The sequence below is a fragment of the Penicillium taxi genome, assembly GCF_028828555.1.
Source record: "Penicillium taxi strain IBT 34144 chromosome Unknown utg000005l_segment0_segment0, whole genome shotgun sequence".
NCBI classification, from domain to species: domain Eukaryota; kingdom Fungi; phylum Ascomycota; class Eurotiomycetes; order Eurotiales; family Aspergillaceae; genus Penicillium; species Penicillium taxi.
In genome coordinates this window covers 3,451,022-3,474,657 of record NW_026643207.1, presented here as the reverse complement: position 1 = coordinate 3,474,657, position 23,636 = coordinate 3,451,022, and the positions used below count along the sequence as shown (strand labels likewise).

Sequence of the window (23,636 nt, the reverse complement as noted above, 5' to 3'; positions counted from 1 at the left end):
CTTTGCGATTCACCCTTTTTCTCCCGGGGGTTGCTCATTTCGCGAGATACTAGTTTTGATGTACATATGTAATGCAATCGAGACGTTCAATGTCAAATGGCCGTAGTGGATATTTTCCATCTAGTTGACTATCCATGGATATACCAGGTAGGACTAGCCTGGTTAAATTCTTTGTAATATATGAGAGACCCATAGCGCGTTCCAAGGAACCGAGTGGCTTTATAGTTAGCGGGGAATTTGGATCGCGCTTGGATCATTCCCGCTAGCCTCTACATTTCATTTTCAATTTCTTCCTTCCTTGAGTCTCCACTGTTGTACTGCATGAAAATCCAAAAAATATTCACCATGGGCAGTTGGACGGATATTTTCTCGTTCAGTCGCAGTGATGCTTATCAGCATTTGGCAGCAGAACATCGCCGTCGTACGTCATACTCATGGAATCCCTGTTACATTCGTTAACCAGACCTCAGTTCTTCCTTCGTACGATGATGATGAGCCACACCCTCCAACACACTCAAAGGAGATCACCAAGGTTGCTTTGAGATTGAAGTATCAAATTGAGCAGGTGGTAAGCTGTGAGGTGGGGGAGGATACCTTGACCGACCCAAACAGTCGCATTATCACAAATGCTGTAACCCAGACAGCTAGGCAGGCCGGTGGCGAAGAGAATAAAGCCTGTGTAGTTTATTGCCTTCTCGTGTGTCTACGATGGTTCAAGATTCAGGCCTTTGTCGAGCCCTGGGATGCTGATCTCCACGCGATGCGAGCTGTGGCTTGTGAGGTCATTGCCAAGCGCATGTATGAGCCAAAATAAAACAAAAAAACAAAAAACAATAAAGAGCCAATACTGATAACTCATATAGTATCGAAAGTGAAGAAGATCAGAGCTATCTCCTCAAGCAAATTCTGCTTAAGCGCTATTCCATTTTTGTCGATGGATTCGAGACCGATCCTGCTAACGTGATCGAACGCTCGGTAGATCTCCATGCGCTAAGAGTTATCAGCTCCTCTGGCTACCAAAAATGCATTCAGTATCTTTGGCGTGGCTGGATCTGCCAGGAAGATGGCAACCCTACCAATTTCGTTGAGTACGAACAGAAAGCTAACACGGATTATTGGGTTCACTTCCACCCTGATCGGATGCGAACTCCTCTATACCAGAATATCGTGCAAGTTATGTTCTCACTGATATACCTTGCGATATACACGGCTGTCATAAACACTGTCAACCCTACTGGTGACCTGGACTTTGCCGAGGGTATTCTGTACACAATGACACTGGCATTTATCTGTGATGAAGGGATGAAGTTTTGGAAAGTTGGATGGAATTATATTTCGTTCTGGAATACCTTCAATTCTACGCTATACACACTTCTGGCTACCTCGTTCATCTTGCGTGTGGTTGCATTGGCCCACCCAACTCTGGTGCACGATCACGAACGACAGTATTTTAACGAACTAAGCTACAACTTCCTGGCATTTGCCGGCCCCATGTTTTGGATGCGCATGATGCTATACTTGGACTCGTTCCGTTTCTTCGGTGCCATGTTTGTGATCCTCCGGGTTATGATGAAAGAGAGTATCATTTTCTTTGCTCTCCTTTTCGTGGTCCTGGCCGGTTTCTTCCAGGCCTTCCTAGGAATGGCCCAGGTTGACGACGATGTCCCGATAGTTGGGTCCATAGTCCAAGGAATGGTCAACTCCGTCATGCAAAGCCCTGATTTTGACACTTTCCAAGAATTTGCATTTCCGTTTGGAATTATCCTCTACTATATCTTCAACTTTGTTGTTATGACAGTGCTGCTGAATATCCTCATTGCTCTGTACAACAGCGCATATGAGGACGTTTCAAGTAACTCCACTGACGAGTATTTGTCGACCTTTGCCCAGAAGACTATGCAATTCGTTCGTGCTCCCGATGAGAATGTGTTTATTCCACGTAAGTTTTCAACCAATCCACTGACGATGAACTGAACTAATTTACACGCTAATAGCTTTTAACCTAATTGAGATTATCTTTTTGAGTGCACCATTTGAGTGGTGGCTTTCGCGGAAAAATTACGCAAAGCTCAATGATATCGTCATGCTTGTGATCTACGCGCCTCTTCTTCTGGTGACGGCCTGGGTTGAGACTCGCCAGGCAGACCGAATTCGCTGGAATCGTCGTCATGGAGAAGAAGACGAAGATTGTAGACAGGAGTGGGAATGTGTGGCCGAGGGTGTGGATTTCGACCTTGATTCTTCCTGGAAAGAAGAGGTCAAGCAGACTACACCTGATATCAGGGTTGACGGTGCCACTATCGAGATCAGACACCTTAAGGAGCAAATTGAGATCTTAACGGAGATGGTCAGACGGCTTAGTGAAGAAAAGGCCGTGGTGAATGAATGAAGCCAAGTCCCAACTGACAACTCCTTCGCACGAAAATAGGTACTATAGCTTGTCTTGCCCAGGTGTTCAATGCTTGCATTGACAGCCGATGATGATGTATTTGTCTAAATTTGAAAAGTCTACCCTGCTGTTTTAGATATCCTGCGCTTTCTTTGGCTTCCACGCCAGGATAGCTCAATATGATGCCAATCCTGAAACATTGACGTGTACTTTGCAAGATATTTTCCTACCTACTAACAGTAGGAAACTCAATCCCAAGATCGCATACAGCTTTGATTTTTTCCTCGCTCGTTTCATGCAACTGCAAGTCAAAACGCCACGCCAAATGGGCAATACTAATATACAGCTCAGCATAACCCAGACCAATACAAGGACACCTTTGCGAAAGACAGCAGAAGTATACTATCTTCCCGATCCAATGATCCGGCCGGAAAACATGGGGATCTGGAAACAGCGTAGGGTCCAAGTTGAGAGAATAAGAGCTTTGGCTGACGGGCGTATTGAGATCAACAACCAACACAAACAGGGGTTTACTGTTGGCTATTATACCGTGGAGTGCATGTGCTGCGAGAGGTTCGAGGCTTTGAACTCAGCACTCAGCAAAAAGAAACGCTTCGAATTGTGTTTGCGACTGCAACAACATTATTACTTGACCATACAACGTGCGGATCATGGAGGTGTCTCTGCTAAAAACCAAGAAAAGAAGCCGACAGGGCCGGGAGCTTGTCATGTAAATAGATGTCTAATCCATGAGTTCCATGCAGTTAGTTAGTTGGCTTTGAAAACTTGTAAAACATTTCGACGTGGAAAAATCAAAAAAAAAGAGGACTCGAAGGTTCGTAGTAGGAATAGCCGAACGGGGGGGTCGAACCCCCAACCTTGTGATTAAGAGTCACACGCTCTACCGATTGAGCTAGCCCGGCAGGGCTTGTATAATGGCTTGTCAATTTGTGCGTCTATAAGCGAGCGCTTACCAGATGGAGGCCGGGTTTACATAAGCACCTAACTAGCGCGTCTTCCGGGGGCGAATCCTCTAGAAATTCGGGTCTCTATCTCGAAGGTGGCATCTTCTGGGCACTCAATTTCAATTTCATCTGTGAGCTCTTTAATGTGTTTGTAATTCCTCTTCCCTTCCCGACCCTGATTGTGGTCTATCCATTGCCATGTGAGTCTTCTAATTCTATCCCCTCCGCTCCATATGTCAGCTAACCTGCCACATCCACATCCAGGGCTAAACTCACAGAGGATCCCCAGATCCAACGTGCTTCGCTACATAATCCCCTCCCAATACAGTTCCATACATATGCATGGCCGTTCTTGATTATCTGGCCTATCTTCTTTTCCTTCTACCTCTCGGCTGATCGCTATGATACCTACATTCAAGGACAGGAATGGACCTTCGTCTTTTCGGGCTCCATCATCACAGCCCAGTCACTCTTGTGGCTGATGACCAAATGGAATATCAACATTAACACTCTTTTTACTACCACATCCGCCAAATCTGTCGATTCTGCCAGCCTGGTCAAGGTGATTCCTATCACCAATGCCGGAACTGCGGAAATCTGCCCTTTAATTCGCGACAATAAGGGTGGGAAGAAGAACACTTCGTTCCTGTTTCAGAAGCGTCGTTTCTTGTTCTCTCCCGAAACCCAAACTTTTGCCCCGCTGTCTTACGTTCTTGATGAAGAGCCCAAGCCCGCTCTTAAGAGTTTCCAGCTCAGCAAGGGTTTGACCACCAAATCTGAGATCGAGCGCATCCAAAACCATTACGGTGATAACACTTTCGATATCCCAGTCCCTACTTTCACCGAACTGTTCCAGGAGCATGCTGTGGCACCATTTTTTGTGTTTCAGGTATTCTGTGTTGGACTATGGATGCTGGACGAATATTGGTACTACTCGCTGTTCACCCTCTTCATGCTCGTTACCTTTGAAAGCACTGTGGTTTGGCAACGCCAGCGAACTTTGACTGAGTTCCGTGGAATGAGTATCAAACCTTATGATGTTTGGGTTTACCGTCAAGAAAGATGGGAGGAAATTACCAGCGACAAGCTTCTTCCGGGTGATCTGATGTCTGTAAACCGCACCAAGGAGGATGGCGGTGTTGCCTGTGATATTCTTTTAGTCGAGGGAAGTGCTATTGTGAACGAGGCAATGCTCTCCGGTGAGAGTACACCTCTTCTCAAGGATTCCGTCCAACTTCGTCCCGGCGACGACTTGATTGAGCCAGAAGGCTTAGACAAGAACTCGTTCGTTCACGGTGGAACCAAGGTTCTTCAAATCACTCATCCAAATACGAATGACGAAGGGTTGAAAAACATTGCTAGCGGTGTCCCAGCGGCTCCCGATAACGGCGCTTTGGGCGTGGTTGTCAAGACTGGATTTGAGACCAGCCAGGGTAGCTTGGTACGCACTATGATCTATTCTACCGAGCGTGTCTCTGCCAACAATGTGGAGGCATTGCTGTTCATCTTGTTTCTCCTCATTTTCGCAATTGCCGCTTCGTGGTATGTGTGGCAGGAGGGTGTGGCTAAGGACCGCAAACGATCCAAACTTCTGTTGGACTGTGTTCTCATCGTTACGAGTGTCGTTCCACCCGAGCTTCCCATGGAACTGAGCTTGGCTGTCAACACTAGTCTTGCTGCCCTGAGCAAATATGCAATCTTCTGCACTGAACCCTTCCGCATTCCTTTCGCTGGTCGTGTCGATATCGCCTGTTTCGATAAGACTGGTACCTTGACTGGTGAGGATCTTGTCGTTGATGGTATCGCTGGACTTACCCTGGGTCAGGCTGGTGCCAAGGTTGAGGCCGATGGCGCTCACACCGAGTTGGCCAAGGCTTCCGCTGTTGGACCCGAAACTACTCTCGTTCTTGCTAGTGCCCATGCCATGGTCAAACTGGATGAGGGCGAAGTCGTTGGCGACCCTATGGAGAAAGCTACATTGGAATGGCTTGGCTGGACCCTTGGTAAAAATGACACTCTGACCTGCAAAGGAAATTCGCCCGTGCTTTCCTCTCGTCCTGTGGACTCAGTCCAGATTAAGAGAAGGTTCCAATTCTCTTCTGCCTTGAAGCGCCAGAGCACTATTGCCACCATCACTTCGAAGAAGATAAAGTCTACATTTGTTGGTGTCAAGGGTGCTCCTGAGACCATCCGAACCATGCTTGTCAACACTCCTCCCCACTATGAAGAGACTTTCAAGCACTTCACGCGTAACGGTGCACGTGTTCTGGCTCTCGCATACAAGTTCCTTTCAACCGAGACTGAGATTTCTCAGAGCCGTGTGAACAACTATGTGCGTGAAGAAATTGAGAGCAATTTGATTTTTGCTGGTTTCCTGGTTCTGCAATGCCCCCTGAAGGATGATGCGATTAAGGCCGTTCAAATGCTAAATGAAAGCAGCCACCGAGTTGTCATGATTACCGGTGACAACCCCTTGACTGCCGTTCACGTTGCTCGCAAGGTCGAGATTGTGGACCGAGAGGTCCTTATCCTTGATGCCCCTGAAAATGACACTTCTGGAACCAGACTCGTTTGGCGCACTATTGATGACAAGCTCAACACCGATGTTGATCCCACCAAGCCCTTGGACCCGGAAATTCTCAACAGCAAGGACATTTGTATCACTGGTTATGCTCTGGCTAAGTTCAAGGACCAACAGGCCCTTCCCGATCTTTTGCGCCACACTTGGGTCTATGCCCGTGTGTCTCCTAAACAGAAGGAGGATATTCTGCTCGGTCTCAAAGATGCAGGTTACACCACCCTCATGTGTGGTGACGGTACCAACGACGTTGGCGCTTTGAAGCAGGCTCATGTTGGTGTCGCTCTTCTGAATGGCTCCGCTGATGACCTCACGAAGATCGCCGACCACTATCGCACTACCAAGATGAAGGAGCTGTACGAAAAGCAAGTTGGTATGATGCAGCGCTTCAACCAGCCTCCCCCGCCTGTTCCTGTGCTCATCGCACACCTCTACCCACCTGGTCCCTCCAACCCTCACTACCAGAAAGCCATGGAAAGAGAGGCAGAGAAGAAGGGTGCTGCCGCTGCCGCTGCCGCTGCCGCCAGCAACTCAGGCGAAGAAATTCAGACCATCACCTCCCCTGGCGCGCAAGCCTTGCAACAAAATATGACTCCTCAGCAACTGAAGGCTCAGAAGGCTTCCAACGCCGCTGCGGGCTTTGCTGACAAGATTACCTCGTCTATGTTGGAGCAAGAGCTAGACGATAGCGAGCCACCCACTATCAAGCTTGGTGACGCCTCCGTTGCTGCGCCATTTACCAGCAAGCTGGCCAACGTTATTGCTATTCCCAACATCATCCGCCAAGGTCGCTGCACTTTGGTTGCAACCATTCAAATGTACAAAATTCTTGCTTTGAACTGTTTGATTAGTGCCTACAGTTTGAGTGTTATCTATCTGGATGGAATCAAGTTCGGTGATGGTCAGGTCACCATCAGTGGTATGCTGATGAGTGTTTGCTTCCTCTCCATCTCCCGCGCCAAGGTACGATTTCCTTTACAATACCGCTGCTTTTTCGTTTACTAACATACTCTACAGTCTGTCGAGGGCCTGTCGAAGGAGCGACCTCAGCCCAATATCTTCAATGTCTATATCATTGGATCTGTTCTTGGACAGTTCGCCATTCACATCGTGACCTTGATTTATATCACTAGATACGTTTACAAGATTGAGCCGTAAGTCTACAAGTGTTCAAGCCTAAGAAATTGATCTTTGCTAACGTATTACAGTCGTTCAAATGACATTGATCTGGAGGGCGAGTTTGAGCCTTCTCTCCTGAACAGCGCCATCTATCTCCTTCAGCTGATTCAGCAGATCTCGACCTTCTCGATCAACTACCAGGGTCGTCCTTTCCGGGAATCTATTCGCGAAAACAGGGCTATGTACTGGGGTCTGGTTGCCGCAGCTGGTGTCGCATTCTCCTGCGCAACCGAGTTCATCCCCGAGGTCAATGAAAAGCTGCGATTGGTGCCTTTCAGCACTGAATTCAAGCTCACCCTCACTGTGCTGATGATCTTTGACTACGGTGGTTGCTGGCTTATCGAAAACGTGCTGAAGCACCTGTTCAGTGATTTCCGTCCCAAGGACATCGCTGTTCGTCGTCCTGATCAACTGAAGCGCGAGGTCGAGCGCAAGGCTAAGGAGCAGGCTGAGGCCGAGGCTGAGCGAGAGAAGAAGCGACAGGTTTAGCTATTAGCCTGCAAATAGAAAGAAAGGCTATCATCTATTGTATAGTTAGGAGGAATGATCCATTAGAACTGCAAGACGCGTAATGCATGTTTTTATCCAATGACGGTGGTCTTCATGTAATTCGTAATATATAGATCCACTCCAGCACCGAAGTCCAAGACGTCAAATCAAATTGGTCAGTACTACGTTCTTCGTACGTTGAGTGGGAATAGAATGGAAGATTGAGTGGAGCCGTGGATTTGTCAGGGTTCCGTTCATCTGCAAAATGGATCGCGGGGTTTGCTATCATGCGATTTCTTTGTCTTCTTGCGCTACCTTCAGCGGCTTCTTTCTAACTTCACGATCATTTCATACTCTTTCTAATTTCAACCGCCGTCATGAAGTTGATTCTCTCCACCTCGTAAGTTATGTTGCATTGCGACCCTCAAAAAACCGTACTGACAGTTCCGACAGGAATATCATGCAAGGAGGGCGGCAATCAGTTATTCGCCAGCCATTAACTCAAAAGTCCAACGTCGAGCTGATAGACTCCCTGCGCTACAACTTCCTTGCGTCGCAGCACATTACACCTACGGAGCACACCAACTGTCATACAAATGGCCATACAAATGGAACTCTCTCCTCAAAACCAGACTATCGCACTTGGACCTCCGAACACGAAGGGGCTCTTTATATTCCTGAGGTCGACTTCTCCCAGCCAGGGCTGGTAGAGGAGCAGAGTCAATACGATATTACGGTGAAACTTTTCTATCTACCAGGGATTCCGGCGTCCCGACGATGTGCACATACCCGCGAGGCCATTGACTTGGTATTGAAGGAACTGCATGTAAAATCTATCGATCTGCTTATCGTGTCATTCCCCAGCATTCTATTCGATGCCGACGATGACAGCGACGAGGAGGATGCTGAGCAGAGCAGTGGAGAACCGGACGAATTTGACAGTATGGTCCAGACATGGCGAGTACTGGAGTCAGTGCATGAGCAAGGAATGATCGCGCAGCTGGGTGTGGCTGAGTTTGGCAGTGAGCGGTTGGCGCGCTTCCTCCCCCATACCAAGATCAAGCCCTGCGTCGACCAGATCAACCTCAAGGACTGCTGTGTAGTTCCTAAGTCGTTGATCCTCTACGCCAAACAGGAACAGATCCAGCTTCTCACCCATAATGACTGCAATGATATTCTCCCATGCGGTACCACGCGGGAGCTCCTAGGGCCTGGGGAGGGCGGTGCAGGCATCCTGGCATCAGCTCCAGAAGCCAATGATGGAATTCAGGGAGACCTCGAGCCACAGTGGGTGGTTAAGTATACTGCTGTCATCAAGGATCGCGGAGTGGTCGAGAACAAGGGATATATCGCTCTGGCAGAACTGGACACACGCTTCAAGCCCCAACCATGAAGTCAGCCGGAGAATTTGATCGAATAATTCTTTTTTTTTTTTTTTTTTTTTTCCATTTCATGAATCAGCCCGGCGCTTGATTTTTTCTTGATGAAATCATATTTTCAGACTCATATCATCCCGTTTAGAACGTATGAAATGAAATATCCATTACCCAAGCATGCTTCGCTTTCGGCCTCTCATTCGTACATCCTCGAGCCTCCTAAGCGTAGCTTTAGCGCCCTTATGGCTTTCTCTATATCCCTGAAGTAGTTCGTCAAAGAGAGGCTCAGACCGCGGGTGCGTGCTGCCAATTGCTCGCTCCAGCACATACAAGTCAACAGCGCGATCCTCGTCCTGCAAACTTTGCGACGCCAATCCAAAATCAATCAAGACAATTTCTCCTTCCATCGAAGCACCATTTTGTATCTCATTTCCCTCCAGAGGTTGAGCCGGGGGCCGTAGCATGAGATTACTTGTCGTCAGATCTCCATGAACCACACCAGCTTTGTGTAGCCCACCGAGAGTAAATCCAATGCGCTTAAGCAGATCCCGCACGCGCGCTTCCTCCTGCTCAAGCTGTGTTTGATCCAAGGATGCCTTATTCTCCTTCATCCATGCCTCCCATTGCTCAAGTACAACGCGGATCACCGGCCCTTCAATCCATTCCATCAGTAACCATGCCCCTCCCCACCCACTCTCGCCGCCCTGACCCTCCCAGTCTAGCGCTAGGACTGCAGGGACATTGACACCTTCCCGCACTAGCTTCACTAGACATCGTGCCTCTTGAATTATTCGTTGACGTGTCAGACGGCGATCAAGGATTGGGTGTCGATATGGTTTGGAGGGGCGGATCTTCAAGGCGGCCGGGATGGAGGGGTTGAGAGAGACTGTTTTGTAGAGGTGGGCCTCGGCACCCTGAGTGATAAGGCTAGGCGCCGGATTTGTATTAAAGAAAGGGGAAGGAAGCGGTGGAGGCTTGTATTCTTCGATTGGATCCATAATTGGCTGATGTGAGTTTATTATGTGCTAATGTCGAAGGAAAAGAAAAGTTTCTCTGAATGAAGTAGATCCATATGGTGGGGCTAACCGTCTTGGGGTTTTATTTACTACGGCTACTGTGTACTGGTACGGTATTCTGTATTAGATTGTAGTATAAGTCTGTAATAAATATGGAGATCATATTCAGAATATTCTTAGAGCCTCAATTAAATCTCACTAGATTATCCAAAGATGATGACATAAGAGGGTCTAAGCCTCAGGTGTGACTCAAATGTAGGCAGTGTCGGGCTCCTAATGTGGTTTAGCGTAAGTCGGGGACCCCAAACAGGAAAGGATGTAACTCCAGATTGGTTGTTCTTATAATCGATCTCCGGCCTCATCCTTCAGGTTCTTTTTTTCTTTCGTTCACTCCGTCCTTGCTCGGACTTTGTCATTTCCATCATTTCCATCATTTAAGACCTAAGACCAAAAGTTTGTGAGACCCTTTTGGTCTATTGGTTGATCTTTCCTACTCAGAGATACCCCTAAAGTACTACAGAGCAATGGCGTTTATTTCCGATCAATACTTCTACTCGGATGTCACGAGTCAGTCTAATGACTGGCTTGACTTTGACCGATTACTCAACTTTCAAACTGACTGTGGCGATGACCATCTTGCCTCAGCTAACTCGGTTTCCCCAGAGCTTTCACTCCCCTACGATGCTGAGATGGTGAATGACTTGCCAGATCTTCAGTCTGCGTTCTCGGATATGATCAACTACGATCTTCCACAAGCCAATTTACTGGCTGATGGATCCCCGATTGTGGGCCTGATGCCGGACCCTGCGTCGGCCTTTGACCAGGTCGCGTACCAAAATTACCAACCATACGATATGCAATTCGACTTCCGTCAAATGGTGGAGGCGCAGGCTGTCACAACTCCTGGAAATGCATCTCTCAAGGAGAAGCGACGAGAGGCGGCGATTGCTCTCCACTTGCAGCGATTATGTGATGCCACTGCATTGGACTTGGATATGTCGTCGGACTCCAACACCAGCTTCTCATCCCCGAGCTGGTCCGATTACATGCAAGAGAGCATCTCTTCGCACTCCACAAGTGCGAGCCCGGAACCCAGGCCGACATCACCTTCTACCTCTGGAAACGGAGCCGGTGCCGGAGCCATGGAGATGGTTCTTGACTTGAATATGAATGCGACTACTAACGTGCCGAAGAAGCAAAAGCCTCGTTCTCAGGCACAGAAGGAGAATTACATCAAGGCGCGGAAATATGGTGCCTGTGAGAAGCACAAGAAACAACATAAAAGAGTAAGCTTCGTTCCACTATCGGATCTCCTACTCAGAGTAGATGCTAATTTGACACCAGTGTAATTGCTTGGAGATGGCTGCCACTCGTGCAGAGACTACCCAACTACCGACCAACGTTGGAATTACCGGAGGACTCAAGGAGAGGTCGAAACATCCATCCATCCACATGCCAATCTCTTCAGATGCACGCTCCACTGCTGTTCCTGGCCTTGACTCATCACTGAAGTCACCGTTGGCACGACCTCTGAAGTCACCACTGGATCGATCAGTGAACGTTGTTAAAAAGGTCGTCAGCAGCTCATTAGAGGCAAGCGTTGTATCCCACTCAGCGGGCATGAAGCGACAACCACTGAGGGAAACTACTCAAACGACCCAAGACAATACTGGGCAACAAAAAGTTCCCAGTACGACTGCTGTCAATTCTCCGGTCAAGAATGCCAGCATAAATGTTGGCAAGAACATATTCAACTCTCCTGTCAAGGAAATCCAGTCCTCTGTTCAGCTTTCTCAAGCTGCAAAACCCGCAAGAAAGTCCACCGGACTTTCAAGCTTACGCTGGCGCTCTCTGAAAGAGCCTTCCAACAGCCAAGCTGATGCTCTTCAACGCAGTGTAGCTGCTCTGGACAGCAAGAAGCATTCCCCAGGCGCTACAAACACTGTCGTCCTGAGAACGCCAGATATACAATCTGGAAGCCTAAGAACAGCATCAGTTCTGGCCCCTGCTCGTCTGAAGATCTCTACAACAGCCGTCTTCAGCCTGGCCGAAGCCTCACTGAAGGTCCGCAGCGGACTATCCAGTACAGCAACAGTCCGAAGCTCGACCTCGGTATTCTCCGATCTGAACCAAGCATCAACTCTTTTGTCCTCGAACTCTCAACGCTCGCGAGTGACACTACCGTCTGCCCCGGAACTTTCGATCAAGGATTGCCGCACCCTCTGCACCAGAAAACTTTCCGGAGCAGATCACCTGGCTTCTTCCTTAGTCCAAAGCACCAGCGGACTGTTGGCTCAAGGTACCTTGGCTATCATCGGGGCTTGGCATTCACTGCTGTCCTTGAACAATTTTTCACAGGACACAATTTATAAGTGCCTTTCCTTTACTGGTAGAAAACTCATGTCTGTCAAGAAACACTTTCACATGTGGACTGTGGGGCTTTCATGATCCAACAATGAGCTATTGCAATCAATTGCAAAGCATAGTGGGAGAATATCTCACCAGTCGACTCGGCCCTTACAAGCTAGCCAGAACGGCCTGTCTTACTTTTGTTATTACTTTGGATCTCGGGAAGAGCTTGGAGTTGATGGAATGAATGATTTGAATGATACCTGAACGAGCATTAGCTGTTTGTGTTTAGAAATACACTATCTTGATTATAATACCGTGTTGATACACGTAGATTTCAATCTATAATTGAAGATTCCTCTTGTAATATCTACTATAGATGTAATGTTCTAAGTTAGGTTGGGGCTCCACAGCCCCGCCAAGAAAGTCTGAAGCTAAAGTCCAGATGCCACATCAACTACCCTGTCCTCTCAATGCCAAACAAACATTTATCCTCCATTATGCCAGAACCAGGTACTTTCAGTTTCTCAACAGTTCCTGGCTACTTTCTGCAGGATGAATCCTCCACCGATCCGGATTCCTTTGACTATGTATGTCTCCCACAAGAAGCGAACAAAACGACGTTCGACCCCTACTTACAAATCCAGGCGAATTCAAATTTCGGGCTTATAGATCGGGACTATGATTCCCAAAAAGAAAGCAAACAAGAATTAAGCACCTGGCAAAGATTCAGCCGAGAAATACAGCACCTAAACGAGCTTGGCGGGGAATTGGTGAGGTATAAAGTTCTCTTCCTTGGGAGACACGGTGAAGGAGTGCATAATGTTGCCGAGGCACGCTATGGAACGAAAGCATGGGATGTATGGCTCCCTCAATACCCGTCTTTGATACAAGGATGTCAAGTTGACATTAATCATCCTAGGAATACTGGTCTTTCCTTGATGGAGACGAATATGGTAGATGGGACGATGCCCGTCTTACTGATTTGGGTAAATCCCAAGCGGAGACTGCACACTCTGCCTGGAAAAAACAGATCGAGCATGGGATCCCTGCTCCGCAGTCCTACTATGTGAGTCCGTTGAACCGGTGTTGCACTACGGCGCAAATCACCTTCGACGGGCTAGACATTCCATTGACCAAGCCGTTCCGCCCTACAATCAAGGAAGTAAGTTATGTCATACCCACCTGCAGTCAATACATGCGTACACGTCACAATAAGCCACCTCAAATTCAGGGCATCCACACTGACCAAAACGACCCAGTTACTCCGGGAAACAATAGGCCAACATACCTGTGACCGCCGGTCCAAAGCATCTGAAATTGCATGTGAATTTCCTGAATATGGATTTGAGGCCGGTTTTGAAGAGAAAGATCTATTATGGGACCCGATACATCGAGAATCGAACGAGGACCGCAATAAGCGGCTTTCCAGATTGCTGGGTGATATCTTTGCGAATGATGATAACATTTTTCTCTCGTTGACAGCCCATTCGGGTGCTATTACGAGTATTCTTGAGGTTATTGGTCATCGGAAATTTCAGTTGCAGACTGGGGGTGTGATACCGGTCGTTATACGAGCTGAGAAAGTAAGCACTTGAAATGGGGATAGGGGAACGATGATCTGGATGGAGTGATGCCAATTATGGACTGGATATTCTTTTCACAATCTTGGGTAACCATATTGAGTGTGCGTGAGAAAGAAATATAGTCAGAGAAGGTGGGAATTCAAACACTACTTGAATATGTCCTTCCACGGGTGTGATTTGCAGTATGTAATGATTAAAGTCCTCTGTTTAGGGCTGGCCATAATATGTGTACACAGGATATCACACGAGAATCTTGATTTATAATTATCCGTTTCTATTTGCTGTTATGGATGATTAAGATCTCTAGAGTAATCTCCTTGCTCCTTAGGTGAAGAACCAGTGCATGATGTTGCGGGCCTACTTAGATATCCATGGATCTCATAATTAAGTGGTAGGGTTTACTCCAAGACTGTTTTGTTTAGTTGAGTCTATTGCTTCCATCCAAGAATCGCCGTGCCCAATTTGATTTGGGCAGGCAATTCATCTTTGACTAAGGAGTTGCAGGGTTCCAAGATTCTGGTGTGCGGACTCAGATCCCTTTTGAAAATGATGTCTTGACGTTCAGTATGAGCAGGTTTTGGCTTGAAAATGGTATATTGTACATAGGCTACGCTACTAGCCCTCATTGCAAAATGCAAAGTCCGCGTATTCAAGACGGCCGACGAGAATAGTGAGAATAGTGAAGAAAAAGAAAAAAAGAAAAGGAAAACGAATCCGGCCAGTGTCTTTATCACTGAAAGCATGGAATACCAGTGTAAAATAATACAATGTGACGCCGAAGGTTATACAATCACCAGCTGTAGTATTGGTTTTGAGCCGAAATCTTTCGGTCTGGAAGCTGAGTCCAAAGCTGAGTTTTCCGCTTCCGCAGTGCCTTGGCCTCGCGATCCTCCCACTCACGAATACGGGTCTTCTCTTCCTTCAACACAACTGAGAGACCAGTGGACGGGGGACGCAGCTTGTAGATCTGACCGCGGGCACGGTGATCCATACCAAATCCGTAAGGGCCACGATTCACCCATGCTTGTTCGACATAAATGGAGGTTGGGTTGTCGATCTTATGGCGTTCACCAGACTTGAAGGTGACAGTGATAGGTTTGGCCGGCTTGTCGTCCTCAGCACCGAGGCCCATGCCGGCACGGACTGTGGCGACGTTCTTCGCATGCTCCAAGTGACCGAGAACATCTATGGCTGCCTTCTTCTTGCTGAAGCGCATCTGCAAGATAGCCTCATCGATGTTCTTGCCCGCGATCTGTCGGGCCAATGGTCCTAGCTTCTTCACCGATGTCTTGAACCAGTGAGATTTTGAGAGCGACTCACGTTCTGTGCGCTTGATTTCTACAGCTTTAGGAACACGGCCACGTTTACGGATTTCGCGGAGGACCATCTTCTTCTCCCATCGTAGTTGGGCGATAGGGTTGGGGTTCAGGGCCATTTGTAGACGCTCCTTCTCGCGTTTCTCTAACGGTACCGATTCTAGATCCTCATCGCCATTGTCCTTGCGAACGGGTTTGGGACCAGATGAATTGCCACCATGTTCCGAGAAGATGGAGTTCTCACCCAACCCAGCCTCCACGCGCTTGGGAGCGGTAGGTACGCGGACGACCTTGGGCTTCTTTTCACCTCCAAAAACCCAGTTTTTAACAGATGATAGGATACCCTCATTATTTTTCCCAGTTGAGTTTTCGTAGCGAATGGCTGTTGAGGTCATTGTTCGCCGGGGAACACACGAGACATGAGTTCGGGCCGCTGATTGAAGAGTCAGTAAATGAACACTAGATATGTCAGTCATAGTTCAATTGATAGCTTACCAGAACGGACCAGCTGCCCATATGGATAGACAGCGCCCATTGTGTGGGGATAAGATGTAGGGAACTTTGTCGGAATATGCGGGTTTGGGGTTAAAAAAGATCCAAGGTCAATCTTAGCCTCTGCGTAAATGGTGCCTGTAGTGTACCTTGGTAGCCTTAGGCAGAAAGTCCATACAATTCAGTTAGGTATGAAGTAAAGGCGCATCCAGACCATTCAAAAGGACGAGTGAAAGAAAGAATACGAAAGGTTTACAAGAAACCTCAAGTACCTCCTGGACTTTGATGATCGTTTTGTTGTTTATTTTCCAAAATCAGTTTTATCTTTGCTTTACCCTCTCTCCACATTGAAGATCCACCCTCAACATCCCTCCAAGGTCTTCGGTGTTTTCCTTACTCTCTCACTTCTTCCTCTCCCCCATCCTGTTTCCCACCTTCTTTTCTCTTTCACACCTTCTTTCTTTTTCTCATTTTTTTTTCTCTTTTTCATCTCCTCTTTCCCACAACCCTTCTATCTCTCCAACCGCCCCCCACCTTCCTTCATGATTTGTGCGACACCCACACAACATGGATATTAATTCTTTACTTTCCCCGGATTCGAATCCACCCGCGACTCAAAATCCTACGAACCCCGGGATGGATACGCTGGCAGATCTTGCTGCCATGCAGCATCATCAGCCGCATCGTCCCAACGCCCCGAGCTTGCTTCGTAGCACTGAGTCGTACGAACATCAACTATCGCCGTCTCCGATAAACCCCCACAGCAACCAGGCTGTCAACCACAACACGCCAACACCTCGTACATCATTCGATATTGCGATGTCAGACGTTCCACAGGAAAGCGCCCAGCGCAACTACGTGCAGACGTCATTAGAACCAGAAGCTCAGCAAAAGGCAACTATTCTTTTTACCGAAATCCAGAAGAACCCCCATTCTTACGACGCACACGTCCAATTTATCGGCGTGTTGCATGCTGGTTTTATGAATCACGTGTACCCTCCGAACGACCCTGATATGCACGGAGACCCAAGACTTTATGATCTGCTCAAGGACATGCGCACGGCACGTGAGGAGATGGACAAGCTCTTCGCAATGGGTGAGGATCTCTGGGCCGAATGGCTTCAGGATGAGAGCATGCTAGCCCATTCGTTAGATGAGTGCATTGCTGTGATGGACCTGTGCAAGCGCTCGGTCGAAGAAGAGTATGGCAGTACAAAGCTCTGGATCGTCTATGGCGAGTGGGTTCTGCATATTTACGAAGCTGGCCCTGAAAAGTGGACTGAAGCAGAGCGCACGAAGGCACGTGAGGTTTTCAACATTCAGACTGTGTTACAAGTGTGGCAGGCCGCTGCAGAGGCTACCAAATGGAGAATTAATGATAGTCACCTTGTGTGGGATCGTTTACTTGACCTCTACATCCGCCACTTTGGCCCTTCACCTTCGCCAAGGGAAAATGATCAGCTACTCAAGTTCTACCAAGCCCGCTTGCAAATTCCGCACGCAACATGGGAGGAGACATTTATCAAATTCGAAGAATTCATCGATGTTAATTATCAGCGCAATTGCAAGCGTCTGGTGTCATCAATTCTTCATGATCAAAGAGTCAGGAACTGTTACGCTTCGCGCGCTCCTTTTGAATCACGACTGAGCTACGCACAGGCATGTCAGGACAAGACTCTGGAGCGGGAAGTATGGTCCGAATATCTTTTGATGGAGGCGCGCCAAAAGCGCTCTAAGCTCGAACTGGAAACTGCATTCGCGCTTTTGAACAGTCTCTACCAGCGAGCACTTCTTCGTTTCCCTGTGGATGTATCTCTATGGGAAGACCTTGTGATGTTTCTTGTCGACCAGTCATTGCACCATGCCAATCGCCCAATCCTTGCGACCCTTGATCGCGCAACACGCCATTGTCCTTGGTCTGGTGATCTCTGGTCCCAGTACCTGCTCAGTTTTGAGCGAGAAGAGCGGTCCTTTACAGAGATTGCGGGGATTAAACACAAGGCCACAAGCACAGGCCTCCTTGATGTCGGTGGAATCGAGGAGGTACTGAAGGTCCAAGCTGCATGGTGCGGCTATCTCCGCCGACGCGCCTTCCTCCCAGACTCCCTCGATGAGGATATGGACGTCGCGTCTGTCGGAATTGTCTCGGCAAAAGAGAGCTTGACTGAATTAGGTACAAAAATTTACGGGGCAGCATATCAAGGTGACCCTTTATTTCGTCTGGAACGAATCCATATCCGCTTCCTCAGTGAAAGTGGTAGCTGGGACAGTGCTCGGGAGATCTTCAAGAGTCTTATCGCGCATCGCGGTACCAGTTATGAATTTTGGCTCACCTACTACCAATGGGAGATCTCTGCGTGGTCCAAGTTCATTCAAGTAGAAGCGACTGCGGATGTTTCACGTCGCACTTCTAATCCGAGCTATGCAACTGCAGTTTTGAAACAGGCAAGCAAGCGGAAGGACCTAGACTGGCCCGAAAAGATTATGCAAGCCTACATTGCTCACTGTCAGGACTACGAAGATACAGAGGAGCTGCAAATCGCTTGTATCTTAACCCGACGAACAATGAAGGCTGTGAATGCACAGAGGGCTCAGGCCCATGAAGCTGCAGTCGCGGCTGCGGCCTCGGCTGCTCAATTCGCTCCCCCAGCGGACAAGAGGAAACGCCTCACCGAAGACAATAACGGCGAGCCCGATGGCAAGAAGGCACGGAGTGATGAGCCAGTTTCAGCGGTCGAAATCGAGCCTGTCGCCCCTGCTTCAGTTGAGCCCGTCCGTGACCGTGAGGGCTCCACCATCCTAATGACAAATCTGCCTCCAGATGTTACTGAGACGAAAATCTCAGAATTTTTCCACCTTGTTGTAGGTCTCTAACTCCAACATGCTACTCATCTACTAACATCTTTCTAGAGTTGGGATGAGTGCCGCGATGTCAAAATCTTTCCGCCGGATGAGGACGAGAATGAAACGAGAGCGACTGCGGTCGTGGAGTTTTGTAACAAAAGCGCGGCTGTGAGCGCTGCCACCCGTGATATGAAGCCATTCAATCCCCGGCACAAACAGAGGGATATCGTTCGCGTTTACCAAGATACTGGACTCCTCTGGGTGTCTAATTTCGTTGACGCCGCGGACGAACAATACATGCGCAATCTGTTCAAGAAGGTATGTTAATTGTCTATATTCTCTGTTTGATATTTGACTGACTTCCTTTTTCAGTACGGTAAAATTGTTGATGTGCGCTTCCCTTCTTTAGCCAAGCATATTCATCGAAAATTCTGCTACGTGCAACTCCTTACACTGAAGGAAGCGACGGCTGCTTTGGAATTGAACGGAATGATGATTGACGGAAAATTATTAATTGTGAAAATATCTGCCCCGCCGTTGGATAAAAATACCAAGAAAGTCCAAGATATTGAGGCTCGTGCGCTGAAGAAAGATATTGGCAGTCGTGAGCTGTACTGCAACAACCTTGCCTACAGCTGGACTGACCAAGACCTCATTGATGCCTTTGCCAAATTCGGCACAGTTGAGACGGCATGGGTTGCAAAAGACCACAATGGTAGAAATAAGGGTTGGGGTAAAGTGCGTTTTGCTACGAAGGAGGAAGCCACTTCTGGCCTCGCACTAGACGGTGTAGAGGTCGGACCACGACGCATCCATTGTGAACTCGTTAAGGAACGGGGTGGAGATGGGGACAAGCTTCGCAAGGAAATCTCCCCCGATGAAGAGAATCGGACTATCGCTGTGTTGAATTTGCCCGACACTGTCAACCGTGAACGAATTGCCGCTTTGTTCGAACCATATGGAGAACTCGTGAAAGTCGAGAGACATTTCCAGCACGGAGGTGCCTTCGTCGTGTTCTCTAATGTCGCTGATTCTGGCAAGGCGAGATTGGCGCTTTCCGGTACCAACTTTTCCGGTGTGACGCTTCAATTCGGCACCGTGAAGGAAATGAAACGCCAAGGACCGAGTGGAGCTGAGGGTAGCCGTGGCCGAGGTGGTGGTCGGGGTGGTGGCCGTGGCCGGACCCGGGGCCACAGACTCGGCATTATGTGAGAGGCCAAGGCCGATATCCCCTTGCTTAGTGAGTATGAGGGTACTACCATATGCTCTCTTATGTATTTTTAGTGGAGCCGCCAGCTGCCTTGGCTGCAGCTGGCCATAATGCCTAATGGAGAGAGATATGAGTAAACTGATCCTTTGTATCAACAAGAATAAACCTGTAGAATACGGGATATCTAGGTCACATTTAAGCCGCATTAATACGAGAAGAACTAGGTACGACTTAATATTTATCCCGGGGTCCTATTTACCTAGGTATCTAGGTAGAGATCCAGCCCTGTAGATGAGATATAAAACAGGGTTGTAAGTGGGGTACGGAAGGTGGGTCCTGAATCCGGGGTTAAATGACACTTACCTAAACACTCCCCCCATCTTGATTCTTGATTCTTCGCCCTTGGGTGCTCTTGATTACCTATTCAATTCACCCCCGTTAACTTTGGAATACTCTTCAGTTATTGGTCTGGTGTAACTTCACGGTCTTCACCTTGTTTCTTGTCCACCTTGGAACATCCGATGTACCGTCAGTTGACCTCTCGCACGGGCCAATCCAATCCTCGTCCTGAACGCCTTCGCAATAGACCCTCACTTCTCTTCTTCCCACATCCGCCATGGATTTCCATCTGGCATCTAGAAGTACAGACCGAAATTACACAGGATTCCTGACAAAAACGATCGTCTATACCGGCACTCTTGTCCTTTTTCTAGCTTGTACGTGGTCACTAAGAATAGGACACTATTAATATGAGGCAGCAGCTAAACTTCATATTTCTTGCTGACATGATCCTCCTACAATAGCCTTTGCCCTGACTCTATGTGCGATTATTATACCAAAATGGGTCAGCTACCATAGCGAAAAGGTAATCCAGATGATTTATCTTCAAAGTACCGCGACCGCAAAAATACTAACGTCATACTACGTTTTGAAGCCCTCCTACCATTACTCCTACGGCCTCCACCACCGTTGCTCCTCCCTTACCGACAAATGTGAGAGTTTTCCTCAGCGCGAAGATTGCCATGGGGAAGACCGCTATTTCTGTTCCATGTGGCGATCAGTTGGGTTTCTGATGTCATTCGCCGTTGTCTTACAAGGCATGAGCATCGTTTCATACCTCATTATTCTCTCTGGTGGCAAGAGGCTTCGGGAAAATGGGTGGCGCATTCTTAGTATCCTAATTATATTGTCAGCTATTATCCTAGCTGCCAGCATGTCGATAGTGGTAAGTGCCGTCAATGGCCCTGGGCAAAGAAGACGAATTAATCGGAATTTCCTCCCTCTTCAGGCATACCTCTTCGATAATGAAGATCGCTTCTTCATCGGTTGGCGCCTCGATAATTCCTGGGCTTTCTGTACTGTCAGCTGGTGCATCAGCCTTGTCTGCGCTGGCGCTATCATTGTCGCCGCCCAGGTCTTGCCCTCTGAAGGTGGCTATGAACTGATTCCTGACGGAATCCATGATGCGATCACTGCAAATTCTTGATTCACAATGATCAGGGTATCACATGTTTTTCAACCCCCATCTTCCTATGATATTTGCACTATGGGATCATTTACACTTGCATGTTTAGTGCATACCTAGATGCACGTCGGCTTTCTATTACAACTCCAATCTTCTGGCGGTACCTTCTCCATTTGTTATAGTGATATTTTCCGGCATTATATACCTATTTTCATTTCCTTAAGACCTCTGGACCATGATGCTTACGAATGACTAATGTGGATGATCCGTGAATGGTGGTGGTCTTTTGAGAAATCTATACGGCGCTCTTTTCAATATTGATATCAACTACCTAGGTATTAAGAAATTCTACCTACATGTTCATAGGCACCCCAGTGTAAGAAACCTTGGAGTATCTTTCCCAAGGTCAAATCTCCGACTTCCAAGGTTCTTCTCAGACTTCGCTATCCCAAGTTGCGTGACAACCATCTCTTTCTCAATTCATCCTTTTGAATCTTGATTCTTTACATGAGATAAAATCTCCTGATAGGTTAGGTTAAAACAGGAAATTGCCACTGGAGACGGATAATAACTCACCCGCCCTCTCCACGTGGGGAAGCTTTGTGGGGATTAAGACTCGACATTAGACCTCGGGACTATATATAATTCCTCTCCAAGACCTGCTTTCTATTCAGTATGAGTTTGTTGTGACTTGAAGAGGAATCAATTACTCAAAGTACTCTTTTTCTATACACCATATTCAATTCACCATGTCACAGCTCGATGCGCCGACTGGCAAGTATCGCCAGTATCTGCCTGATCTCAATCTAGAACGGTTTCAAGTTATGAGTACACAGGATGCGCATGAATATGCTCATGCATTTAAGAAAATGAAGCAGCCACCATGGCTGCATGCGCTATATATGCATTGGCTAGATCTTGTGCAGGAACCCTTCAAGGGCGTCACCAGTGACGGTAAGGGTTTCCTGAATATTCATTATATCTATGCTCATGACTATCCATTCAGGCAATGTACGCCGTGACCTATTTAAATTGCAAGACGAAGACGTGCCAATTGAGGAGATTGTGTACGCAACGCAGACATTGCTTTCTTTGCTGGACTCCAAGCAGAAAGACGCTATATGCTACCACATTGATTCGCCCGAGTGGCGCACATGGTCAAATCCAGAGTTCCTTTTAAGCCCCAAGGGTATTCGACTAGATGAAGTCAATAGCAAGGTTCGCGATGAAGTCATGAATATTATTAAAACTACGCTTTCTCCGGAGGGCTACGAAAAAGCCGTCAGCGCCATGCGTATCAACCATTTCCTTGGAGAACTAGTTAAGTCGTCCCGAGTCATGAACGAATTCTCTTACAACTTCGTACTCTTCGGCAAACCGTCCGCTACTCGGCCCTGGGGCTGGTCATTCTACGGCCATCACCTGTGTATGAACATATTTTTGTACAAGGGTCAAATCATTGCATCGCCATGGTTCACAGGTGCTGAGCCAAATGAGATCGATAGTGGCCCCTGGGCCGGAACTCGAATCATGCAGGTCGAGGAGAAACTCGGGTTGGAGCTGATGCAGTCACTCTCTTCAGAGCTGCAATCCCAAGCCCGCGTATACGCTCAGATGCATGATCCGACCATGCCACCTGGCCGCTGGAATAAAGATGATCAACGCCATTTGTGCGGTGCCTACCGTGATAATCGCAAGGTGCCATATGAGGGAATCCTGGCATCAAACTTTGACGAAGAGCAGAAAAGACTGATGTACAGCATCCTCGAACAGTACCTGCTTTATCTACCTGCTAAGTCGCGTGCCATGAAGATTGAGCAGATACGCCTCTGGGAGGGTGAGACGTTCTTTTGCTGGATTGGTGGCTACGGGGATGAGGACCCTTTTTACTATCGCATCCAAAGCCCAGTTATCCTTGTTGAGTTTGATCACCACTCGGGTGTCTTCTTGAATAACGAAGAGTCAAAGAAGTTTCATATTCATACTCTTCTTCGAACTCCTAATGCTGGTGACTATGGTCAAGCACTTAAGGCACAAATTCCGGCTATTACTGAGATGTTTGAATGGGAAGGAAATGGGTTGGTAGAATAGGAATGCCTGCATTATATTGAATATCATTATATAATTGTATGTATGAATTGAAAAGATACAAATGAGGACTGTTTCTAAGATTGATCATAGCCAGGTGGGAAGTTTTGGTAGGTCTTCCAGTATTTAAGTCTACCTAGATAGTTGCTGCTGATGAGGACATTATTTCACAGGTGGGAGAATAATGTTCTTAAGAAAAAAATCTGCCAGTTTATAAATGGCTGTTAATTATTCGGTGCCAAAGGCCTGATCATTTTGACCACGCTCTATAATAGCCCTGACTAGCACCGCGGC

At 47.7% G+C, this 23,636-nt stretch overlaps 9 protein-coding genes across 9 annotated transcripts; 7 read left to right on the top strand and 2 right to left on the bottom strand.

Moving 5' to 3' along the window:
* Positions 1-345: 345 nt before the first annotated feature.
* Positions 346-7,600, top strand: yvc1 (putative potassium ion channel Yvc1; the record flags this gene model as incomplete). The annotated part of the gene is made up of 8 exons (XM_057211243.1): positions 346-421; positions 471-798; positions 864-1,939; positions 1,995-2,377; positions 2,741-2,844; positions 3,619-6,895; positions 6,950-7,086; positions 7,141-7,600. The coding sequence occupies 8 exons, from the start codon at positions 346-348 to the stop codon at positions 7,598-7,600; spliced, it is 5,841 nt and encodes a 1,946-aa protein (XP_057060786.1).
* A 377-nt stretch (positions 7,601-7,977) lies between these two features.
* On the top strand, positions 7,978-8,993 carry N7495_008591 (putative gamma-cysteine synthetase regulatory subunit; the record flags this gene model as incomplete). Its single annotated transcript, XM_057211242.1, has 2 exons — positions 7,978-8,000; positions 8,054-8,993. The coding sequence occupies 2 exons, from the start codon at positions 7,978-7,980 to the stop codon at positions 8,991-8,993; spliced, it is 963 nt and encodes a 320-aa protein (XP_057060785.1).
* Positions 8,994-9,143: 150 nt separating this feature from the next.
* bud32 (serine/threonine protein kinase BUD32) lies at positions 9,144-9,974 on the bottom strand (the record flags this gene model as incomplete). The annotated part of the gene is made up of 1 exon (XM_057211241.1): positions 9,144-9,974. The coding sequence occupies one exon, from the start codon at positions 9,972-9,974 to the stop codon at positions 9,144-9,146; it is 831 nt and encodes a 276-aa protein (XP_057060784.1).
* Positions 9,975-10,516: 542 nt separating this feature from the next.
* On the top strand, positions 10,517-12,290 carry N7495_008589 (uncharacterized protein; the record flags this gene model as incomplete). Its single annotated transcript, XM_057211240.1, has 2 exons — positions 10,517-11,278; positions 11,337-12,290. Coding segments are annotated over 2 exons (1,716 nt in total), but the record flags the coding sequence as incomplete, so codon positions are not given.
* A 551-nt stretch (positions 12,291-12,841) lies between these two features.
* Positions 12,842-13,939, top strand: N7495_008588 (phosphoglycerate mutase family protein; the record flags this gene model as incomplete). Its single annotated transcript, XM_057211239.1, has 3 exons — positions 12,842-13,201; positions 13,264-13,506; positions 13,604-13,939. The coding sequence occupies 3 exons, from the start codon at positions 12,842-12,844 to the stop codon at positions 13,937-13,939; spliced, it is 939 nt and encodes a 312-aa protein (XP_057060782.1).
* A 778-nt stretch (positions 13,940-14,717) lies between these two features.
* N7495_008587 (mitochondrial 54S ribosomal protein uL22m) lies at positions 14,718-15,778 on the bottom strand (the record flags this gene model as incomplete). Its single annotated transcript, XM_057211238.1, has 2 exons — positions 14,718-15,676; positions 15,739-15,778. The coding sequence occupies 2 exons, from the start codon at positions 15,776-15,778 to the stop codon at positions 14,718-14,720; spliced, it is 999 nt and encodes a 332-aa protein (XP_057060781.1).
* Positions 15,779-16,302: 524 nt separating this feature from the next.
* On the top strand, positions 16,303-19,907 carry N7495_008586 (U6 snRNP complex subunit PRP24; the record flags this gene model as incomplete). Its single annotated transcript, XM_057211237.1, has 4 exons — positions 16,303-18,597; positions 18,646-18,897; positions 18,952-19,717; positions 19,864-19,907. The coding sequence occupies 4 exons, from the start codon at positions 16,303-16,305 to the stop codon at positions 19,905-19,907; spliced, it is 3,357 nt and encodes a 1,118-aa protein (XP_057060780.1).
* Positions 19,908-20,405: 498 nt separating this feature from the next.
* On the top strand, positions 20,406-21,275 carry N7495_008585 (uncharacterized protein; the record flags this gene model as incomplete). Its single annotated transcript, XM_057211236.1, has 4 exons — positions 20,406-20,505; positions 20,593-20,654; positions 20,724-21,014; positions 21,078-21,275. The coding sequence occupies 4 exons, from the start codon at positions 20,406-20,408 to the stop codon at positions 21,273-21,275; spliced, it is 651 nt and encodes a 216-aa protein (XP_057060779.1).
* A 728-nt stretch (positions 21,276-22,003) lies between these two features.
* N7495_008584 (DUF3500 domain-containing protein) lies at positions 22,004-23,345 on the top strand (the record flags this gene model as incomplete). Its single annotated transcript, XM_057211235.1, has 2 exons — positions 22,004-22,208; positions 22,261-23,345. 2 exons carry the CDS (start codon positions 22,004-22,006, stop codon positions 23,343-23,345), a joined length of 1,290 nt encoding a protein of 429 aa, XP_057060778.1.
* Positions 23,346-23,636: the final 291 nt, after the last annotated feature.